We start from the raw sequence: 10,104 nt of genomic DNA on the forward strand, positions 1-10,104 counted from the left end.
AAAAAAAAAAAAAGTGTCATGAAATGGAGGACAGACTGCCTGGGAAGACAGGACGTGGGAAAGGGAGAAGTACACATGGCACACATGGCACACATGCACATTTCCTATATGCCAGTTAAAGCTATAAAGTGCGCCAGTCTGCTCTTAGACAGTTGGGAGCTAAAGTAGGCATGGGTCCTATCTTCATGGTGGTGGTTCTCTCCAGAACAGGGCAGCCATTTGTATGATTTGTAACTGTTCCAAAAAGTCATGGCTGATAGAGGCTGCAGTGAGGTTTGCAGGTTTGTCCTGTTGTGACTGATGGCCATCACACAGTGCTAAGAATAGCAGTGACTGTGCAGCAGGCTTCTGTCTAGTTCCTACCATAGCTGTTCTCTTATTTCTGTAGCCTTAGTTATTTGCCCTTATGAGCTGAGGACTGAGATAGAGATCATGTCAAGACTACACGTGAAACTACAGTTGGATGGAGTCGTTACCTTGTTTCTGGAGTGGTACTGTGTAGTAAATATCCACAGAGCGCTGCTCTCTCCTTCCCTTTCCTCGGGATGAAGAAGTGATCCTGTCCATGCCAGGCCAGCCCTAGGCTGGTGCGGGCCTGAAGGGCCAAATCAGAAGCCTCTCTGGCTGGTGGTTTCTGCCTTGCCTCCTGGCAAAGACTCTTCTCCCTTTTTGAAATTCAGATGCAAGCTTTCTGCCTCATTCTGTCCACTCCCTGTTTACTTCTTAGACTAAACTGTTTCCATGGTAACAGGTTACTTTTGAAAGAGAGCGTCTTGTCATTTTATTTAATCCACTGCAGCTGAAGGGAGCTGAAATATTAAGTTGTAGTTGCTATGGATACTGCTTTGTTACATCCGTTTCTTTTGTATCAGTTTTCATATACAATGATTTTCTTTTTTCTTTTTCTTTTTGATACTAAAAAAATAAACACAATGACTTACCATCATTGTTGTTATTTGGCTTCAGCACCTGGTTAGTTTTTCACATCCAAACCAAAGATTTGTAGAATACTGGAGGTTGAGAGTCAGCTATTTTTCAAAACATATTATAATTTATATTAGCTATACAGATAAATTCTCTGTGCTAGAAGGGACAATGATAGTTTTTTTTTTTTTAAGATTTATTTATTCTTTATTTATTTATTATAAGTACACTGTAGCTGTCTTCAGATGCACCAGAAGAGGGCGTCAGATCTCATTATGGGTGGTTGTGAGCCACCATGTGGTTGCTGGGATTTGAACTCATGACCTCTGGAAGAGCAGTCTGTGCTCTTCCCCGCTGAGCCATCTCACCAGCTCAACAATGATAGTTTTTAAAAAGAACGAAAACACATATGCATATTAAGTTGGATCCATGGTATTTTGGTAACTAGGAAGTAGAAAATGAAATAATTCAGCAGGTACAATGGTGCTGGCCTATGATCCTTGGAAGGTAAAGCCGAGATTGTCAGTTTGAATACAGGATGGACTTCATAGGAGCACACACACATACACACACACTGTCTCTCACTCATAGACTCACACAGACTCACTCATACACTTACGTGCACACAGACACAGTTGTTTGTCTTGGCCTTTTCTGAGACACAGTTTCTCTGTGCAGCCTTGGCTGCCCTAGAGGCTTGTGCCACCACCTCCAACCTTGGAGTAGATTATTAATTGACTGTAACTGGGACTGGCTCACTCTCTGTATAGACCTGGAGGCTGTGCCTGTCACTCAGCTGTTCTCCTATCTGCCTTTCTTTCCTATTTCAGTCTATTTGTTGCCCATCTGTTGACTTTTAAAAACTTTAGCTCCTGCCTTGCAATGGTGGTGCCCGCTTTTAATCCCAGCACTCAGGAAGCAGAGGCAGGTGATTTCTGAGTTTGAGGCCAGCCTGGTCTGCAGAGAGAGTTCCAGGACAACCAGGACTACACAGAGAAACCCTGTCTCGAAACAAACAAACATAGAACCACATCATCGAGAAAGTTACAATGACATTATTCTTGGGTTTCTTTTTAAGTTTTAAAATTAACTTTACACACATGTAGATCAAAATTGGGTCTCTCCTTCCATCATGTCTTCCAATTCATGTCATCAAGCTCTGTAGCACACTCCTGTATCCCCTGAACCATTCTGCAGGCCCCTCACGTAGAATGTGTGTGTGTGGACATTCCATGATGCCCACATCATGATGGAGGCTAGAGAACAAATTGATTTTCTCCTTGTACTACATGCAGTCCAGAAGATTATTAAGTGTTTATGTTAGCCAGGCAGTGGTGGCGCATGCCTTTAATACCAGCACTTGGGAGGCAGAGGCAGGCGAATTTCTGAGTTCGAGGCTAGCCTGGTCTACAAAGTGAGTTCCAGGACAGCCCGGGCTATACAGAGAAAAACCCTGTCTCGACAAAACAAAAAATAAAACAACAAAAAAACCCCCCAAAACCCAAGTGTTTCTGTTCACACTGTATACCAGCCTTCGTGTGGGAACTTAAATACCAAGTGTTTCTGTTCACATTGTACACCAGCCTTCGTGTGGGAACTTAAATTGGTAGTAGGGTGCTTACCATTCCAGCAATAAAGCAAAGTAGAAACCAAAACATTGCATACTGTCTTTAAAATATCAACTATTGTTGGGTATGGTACTAGAACAATGGTAAGCAGTGTGGCAGCTCTCATGGATCCTGAGTTTGAGGCTAGGTATTGAGACTCTGCCTCAAAAGCAGCAAATACTACAAGTAGCAAATAGCTATTAACATGTTTCTGCCCTCCCCAGTTCCATAACCATGTGTGGCTGTGTTTTCTTCATGGGATTTAAACATTATTGTAACAGCTGCAAATGCTGCTGTTAGGCCATCCTAAAACAACTATCATCATTGTGCTGCTTCTTCTGATTGTTGCTATTGTTCTTTTGAGAAAGGGTCCTTTAAGTAATCATGGCTGGCTTATAACTTACCATGCAGGCTGTGATAGCCTTGAACTCACAGAGATCTGTCTGCTTCTCCTGAATATGTGGGATCGTGGTAGATCACACAACCATTAAGGAACTCTAAAATGGCACAGACATTCTAGAATAGGCCAAAGATTGAGCTGTAGATCCAAGTCAGCAGAGAAGCTGTGGTTAGGCTTTCTGAGGTACAATAGGAGCTCCTTGCAGTCAGAAAGCATTTGGAAAGTCTGTGGAAAGGCTTTGGCAGGCTAGTTTGGTCATGGCTACCTAGGAAATAGAAATTAACATGTTAGAGTGGAAATAGTGGCTACGCCAAGTGAAAAAAAAAAGTAGATTGGTTTGGTGAAGTAGTGTACACTCTGCCTGCAGGGCAGGCAGATCTCTGAGTTCCAGACCAGCCTCATCTACATAGTAAATTGCAGATTACCTTGTCTCACAAAACCAAAACCAACCAAGCAGTTAGTTTTAGAAAGTAGTTGTGAAGTGTTACAGCTCTTTTAGAATTTGTCTAGCAGGTTTTATGACTTCGGTCGGAAAACCCCTAACTAAAAAAAAAAAGAAAGTAGTTGTGACTTGGTCTGTTGAATTCTCAATGTGGTTCTTGAAGCATTTATTCTCTGCATAAACCTACTAAAATAGTCCACCTACAAGCTTCTGTGTCAAAAAGGGAAGCAGATGCCTACCCTAACAAAACGAGCATTTTGTGTGAACGTGTCAGCATCATAGCCCCTCTAGTCGACCTGCTTCTGTTGTGCTGTCGCAGTTTTATTCCCTCTTGAAAATGCCCACCTTCTTTCTTGCTGCCTCCTTTAGAGGCGTCCAGTCCACTCCAGGCTGTGAACAGCTTTGCCACCTCAGGTCGGCATTTGGGTGAGCTTTGGGAGGTGTACATCCTGCTTGCACCACAGCACATTGTTGTAGCACACAAAGTTCACATTGGAGAAACACGCAGTGGAGTCACAAGACAGTGGGCATTTATGTAGGGCCATGGTCATTGCTAGCCTGGGCTGTTTGCAGCCTAGCCTGTGGGCAGCTGGTTGGCCATTGGAAACCTGGCTGGTTTTCTTAATTTCTTGTAGTATTTCTGTGAAGTTTCTTCTGGAATGGAATATCTTATGCTTATGATAATGGTATCTGGGTCCTTTCTGGTTGGGGGATGGCTGCCACCACCCTGCCAGGTTCATTCTAAGAATCTTAGTACTGACCGGGCAGTGGTGGTGCACGCCTTTAATCCCAGCACTTGGGAAGTAGAAGCAGGTGGATTTCTGAGTTCAAGGCCAGCCTGGTCTACAGAGTGAGTTCCAGGACAGCCAGGGCTACACAGAGAAACTCTGGAAACCCCACCACCACCACCACCACCACCACCCCCCCCAAAAAAAAAGAATCTTAATGCTGGGACTACATTTTTTGTGTTATTTTTGCTGCTCTCTCATCCTTTGTCATTGCTACTGCTGACCTCCCTAACCCCCCCCCCCCCCCCCCCAAACAGTTTTCTCGAAGAGTTTGGTGGAGTGTAAGAAAAAGTGCGACAGGTCATGCTGCTCAGTTGGTCAAGTGCCTGCCTGGCACACATGGTCCCTAAGTCTGGGCTTCAGGATACTGAGCATGGTGAGACATGCTGTGGTTTTGTTCATTGGTTGGTTGGTTGGTTGGTTGGTTGGTTTTTGAGACTTTTCTCTGTGCAGTCCTGGAAGTCCCTTTATAGATCAATCATGCAACCTCGCAGAGGTCCACCTCCCTCTGCCTCCGAAGTGAGTGCTGGGATTAAAGGCCTATGTCACCACGACACACACACATGTAATCTCAGCCCCCAGGAAGGAAGAAAAGGTCAGAAGTTCATACTCCCCCAGATCTACGTAATGAGAACAAGGAGGGATAGCCAGGGTTTCATGGAGAGCTCAAATGCTCCCGCACAAATGCTGCGGGAGATTAGAAGACAGCAGAAGAGACTGCAGTCAGTTCTCAGAAGGATGGGAGCTTAAGGACATGTGCCTGTAAGCCTGCATGGCTGAAGCAGTGTTAGAAATATCAAGGGGTGTCTCTCTGGGGCTGGGGAGAAGGCTCAGCAGTTAAGAGCATTCACTGGCTGCTCTTCCAGAGGTCCCTGGTTCAATTCCCAGCACCCATGTGACAGCTCACAATGTCTGTAGCTTCAGTCCCATGTCCATCTGGTGACCTCTTCTGTCGTCCTCCATGGACACACGGACACACATAAGTAAATAAGCAAGTATTAACGACAAAAAGGTGTCTTTTATCTACTTGAAGTGAGTTACTAACCTTGAAAAAAATCTTCAATGTTTTATGTCAGTACAATTGTGTTAACCTTCTGTTCTCTTCACTACAGGAGGCTGAACAGTACGCAAGGGGAAATTCGAGTTGGCCCTAGCCACCAGGTAAAATATTTACTAACTTAATAGCTTTTTATTTCCTGTTTTTTGGTTGCATCTTTTTTCTTTGGAATAGCATCTTAAGAATGGTTATTGAAGCTGGGCAGTGGTGACGCCTTTAGTCCCAGCACTTGGGAGGCAAAGATAGGCAGATTTCTGAGTTCGAGGCCAGCCTGGGCTACACAGAGAAACCCTGTCTCGAAAAAAACCTAGATAGATAGATAGATAGATAGATAGATAGATAGATAGATAGATAGAATGGTTATTGATGTGGAGAGGTTTCTATTTCTTTTTAAATCCAGTTATAGGTTTTATGAGACTCCCTCTCCCACCCCCACCCCCCGTGTGGCAGTGTGACTGTGGTTGTGTGTATCTGTGGCTGTGTGTGTAGCCAGATGACATCCTCAGTTGTTTTGCTCTATCTCTCTCCACGTTGTCCCTTCGAGACAGTTTTTCATTGCCCTGTAGTTAGGCTGATGGCCAGCAGGCTGCACCAGGTCCCTCACCCTGTCCCTGCTACAGGTGCAGCAGCCACACCTGGCTTTCTGTGCGTCTCCTGTAACTCATGCTTATGCAGTGAGTGTGTGTGGCTCCTGTGACCCATGCTTATGCAGTGAGTGTGTGTGGCTCCTAGGATCCATGCTTATGCAGTGAGTGTGTGTGGCTCCTGTGACCCATGCTTATGCAGTGAGTGTGTGTGGCTCCTGTGGCCCATGCTTATGCAGTGAGTGTGTGCGTCTCCTAGGATCCATGCTTATGCAGTGAGTGTGTGAGTCTCCTGGGATCCATGCTTATGCAGTGAGTATGTGTGGCTCCTGGGACCTATGATATGCAGTGAGTGTGCTCTGACTACCCATCCTGAATGTTTTGATTTTATTGACTTTGAGACAATGTACTGCTCTGTAGCCAAGACTGGCTTTAAGCTGTTTGTAGTGTAGACTAGACTTGCACTTCCAATCCCTCTGCCTCTGCCTCCTCAGTGCTGGGGTTACAGGCATGTGCACTGCATTCAGCTTCAGGGGCCTTTCCTCTTGAGCAGACTACCAAGTATTAAAACATTAAAAGCAACTATGGAAAGATGGGGACGATGGATAGGAAGAAAGTAAGGGTGGCCTGTAATGTGTGTGTGCTCAGCCTTCAGTTTTATGGAGTGTTATAATGAAACCCATAATTTTCTATCATAACTTAAAAGTCAATAATAAGAAAGAAAAGAAAAAAATTTTAATATATTTATTTTATTTATGAATACACCAGAATAACGGATCCCGTTACAGATGGTTGTGAGCCACCATGTGGTTGCTGGGAATTGAACTCAGGACCTCTGGAAGATTAGTCAGTGCTCTTCACCACTGAGCCATCTCTCCAGCTTCTCTTTTTTTAAAAGTTTAATTGTTCATTGTGTGTATGTATTTTACTGTTTGTTTATCTAATCATCCATTGATGAACATTGAGTTACTGTATACTTTAATTCAAAGATAATTCAAAAAGCTGGGTTCTTGGGTAAGAGCATATACTATTCTTCCAGAGGACCCAGTTTCAATTTCCTGACACCCACATCATGGCTAGCAACCATCTATAACTCTAGTTCCAGGGGATTTGATACACTTTTTTGGTTTCTGTAGGCACCAGGCTCACACATGCTACATATGCATGCATACTGGTAAAGTATTCATGCATACGAAATAAAAATAAGCAAACTTTTATTAAAATGAAGACTGAGAGTGTTGGTCAGTGGTGGAATGCTTGCTCTTGTGTGTGAGGCTCTAGATTCCACTCCACCAGTACCAGGAAGACGGAGAAATACTCTAAACCCTGTTTCCTTCAGAGAGTCAGGATGGCTGGCACTATTGAGCTGGACCTCTGGTGAGCTGTGCTTGCTGGTGTCAGTTTTGTGTACTAAGGTTCCTCTACTTAGGCCGCGGATGCCTGTTGGGAAGCTCTGCTGGGGAGTGCTCTGGCCACCATGGATGTTCACACCTCCTGCGGGCTGTCCTAGTCAGTTCAGGCCTGGCCTTCTGTGAGCATTGCTGGCATTCCCATGCTTCTGGTCTGTCCTCCACAGATGGGAGCTGCATTCAGTGCTATTGACATGGACATGTGTTGAGTCGTGTCCCAGGGAAAATGGACTTATCGTAATGGCACCTGAGTGAGCTGTGTGTTGCTTGAAATTACAGGTCACAGTAGTCCATGTGGCCATAAAGGATTTAGGTGTCTCCTAATTGTTCTGTTGTTGTTTGGTTGGTTGATTGGTTTGGTTTTGGTTAGATTTTCAACATTTTTATATGCCACATATATTTCTTCATAAATATACATTACATTATAACATATAATATATAATATTACATTTAACCTATAATTTCAAGCAACACACAGCTCACTCAGGTGTCATCACGATAAGTCCATTTTCCCTGGGACTTAGCAATAGGCACACGACTCAACACATGTCCATGTCAATAGCACTGAATGTAGCTCCCAACTCTCTGATGAGAGAAAAGTAAAAAAAAAATTAAAAACATATTTAGCAAAATGCAAAAACCAACAAAGGGTTAGTGTTTTTAGATGTTTCTCAATTTATAACAACGGCAGAAATAGACAGTAGTGGGACCTTTAATTTTGGTCTTGTCCAAGGACATTCTTCCCAGAGTGAGCTCTTAGGTGGCATTGGCAGGCTCCTCACCAGGACTGCCTCTGGACGATGGATTTGTCGGGGTGGTGCCCACAGGCAGTTACAAGCTGCTTGAAGTGGGTTCTGGGAACCAAACTTGAGCCCCTTGTTTGATTTTAGGGGGTGGATAGCTTATCAATATGCAGCCTTCTGAGTGCTGAAATTACAGGCATGTATTATTGCACTATAAAACATCCTTGGGTTGTGATTTTTTTTTTCTATTTACAGTTATCTTTGTGTGTGTGTGTGTGTGTGTGTGTGTATGTGTGTGCGTACGTGCATGCATTCCTGTGTACATCAGAGGACAACTTGGTTGAGTAGATTTCCTCACTCTACTGCACAGGTCCCTTTACCCTGCAGCTGTGCTGTAAGGCCAGGACCCAGATCTCGCTCATCACGCTCCCTCTCTCGCCTTCCCCTGCTGCTGTACTTTCTACCCATTTTCTCCCCTACAGTTTGTTTCCAGGGTTTCATACTAGACTTTGACTTAAGATTTCTTTCCTATCCTGACAGAAATGGTGTTTGCTAGGGTAGGGTGTGCCTAAAACCGTCAAGAAGCAGATTAGCTTGGCTTTTCTTTGTGTACCTTCATTCAAGTCAAATGCACATTCAATATCAGATCTGAAAACAAAAACAAAAAAAAAAATTTTTTTTTTTTTTTTTTTAAAGAAAAGTTTTGGAGTACCAAGATCAAATTACCTTCTGTCTTAGTGAGGGTTTTACTGCTGTGAACAGATGCCATAACCAAGGCAACTCTTATAAGGACCACATTTAATTGGGGCTGGCTTACAAATCCAGAGGTTCAGTACATTTCAAGGTGGGAACATGGCAGCATCGAGGCAGGCATGGTGCAGGAGGAGCTGAGAGTTCTACATCTTCATCTGAAGGCTGCTAGCAGAATATTGACTTCCAGGCAGCTAAGACTAGGTTATTAAAGCCACACCCACAGTGACACACCTACTCCAACAGGGCCACACCTTCTAATAGTGCCACTCCCTGGGCCATGCATACACAAACCATCACACCTTCTTAAAGTTTTTAGCTTTTTAGAGTAGTAGACAATAATATATTTCACACCAAATCAAATCACTAGTATCTTGGGGTTGAGAGATGGCTCAGTGGATACTTGCCATTTGACTGGCAGTTGGCCAGAGCCTGGTGCCGTAGTGATTCTGCCCTCTACATGGTAGAAGGAAAGAACCAGCTGTAGGACAATTTCACCCTCACCAACAAAAAAATGAATCAGTTTAATTAAAAACAAACACACACATATACACACAATACATGCTCTGTAAACATGGGAACCAGCATTCATTATGAACTCTAGAATCCATGAAAATGTCAGCTAAGTGTGGTGTTCTGCCTGTAATTTCTGCAGAAGAATGTAGAAGTGAGATCCTCAGAGCAAGCTAGTTAGCAAGGTTAGTCATAATGGAAAGCTCTGGTTTGACTGAGAGACCCTGCCTCAATTAATAAAATCAAAGAGCAGCAGTGGTGGCGCACGCCTTTAATCCCAATTCTTGGGAGGTAGAAGCAGGCTGATTTTTGAGTTCAAGGCCAGCCTGGCCTACCGAGTGAGTTCCAGGACAGCCAGGGCTACACAGAGAAACCCTGTCTCGAAAAACAAAACAAAACAAAACAAAACAAAAACAAAACAAAACAAAAAAATTTTTTTATAATAAAAATATAAATAAATAAATCAAAGAGCAATTGAGGATGATTTCCTACATCAGCCTCAGGCATCTCTGCCTGTTCTCTCACAAACACACGTGCCCACTCACATGCAATAAAATCATACCTATAGATGCATATCACATGTACAAAAGACACTGAAGCAGTAATTTCTTTTTAAAAATATTCGATTACAATTTAGAGTTGTATGTGTATGCTTCTGTCTTTGGGACTCATGTGTGTGAAGGTAGCTGCCCCAGGAAGTCAGAAGAGGACATTGAATTCCTTCGGATCTTGAGTTACAGTTCATTGTGCACTACCTGGTGAGGGTACACAGTTATATATAATGGAGGAGGGAATGCCCCTGGGAAATTACTCGAGGCAACAGATCTGGTGTAAGTTGCCTCTATTGGGGGGTAAGGGAGAGGAGTGAGGGCCTAGAGAAGTGGACA

The 10,104-nt window shown here is 43.7% G+C and overlaps 1 protein-coding gene and 1 non-coding gene across 13 annotated transcripts in view; both read left to right on the forward strand.

Moving 5' to 3' along the window:
* Nucleotides 1–10,104, forward strand: part of Rere (arginine-glutamic acid dipeptide repeats) — a 358,397-nt gene that overhangs the window by 225,632 nt on the left and 122,661 nt on the right. For all 12 annotated transcript variants that reach the window (XM_031379531.1, XM_031379537.1, XM_031379534.1 and 9 more), the window contains one exon: nt 5,274–5,322. In XM_031379531.1, coding sequence (XP_031235391.1) covers nt 5,274–5,322 — 49 coding nt within the window. The remainder of the gene's footprint in view (nt 1–5,273; nt 5,323–10,104) is intronic.
* On the forward strand, nt 3,411–3,472 carry LOC116097258. Its single transcript, XR_004121305.1, has one exon. It is a non-coding gene; the product is annotated as a U7 small nuclear RNA (small nuclear RNA).

This window comes from Mastomys coucha, unplaced genomic scaffold, assembly GCF_008632895.1.
Source record: "Mastomys coucha isolate ucsf_1 unplaced genomic scaffold, UCSF_Mcou_1 pScaffold18, whole genome shotgun sequence".
NCBI lineage: Eukaryota > Metazoa > Chordata > Mammalia > Rodentia > Muridae > Mastomys > Mastomys coucha.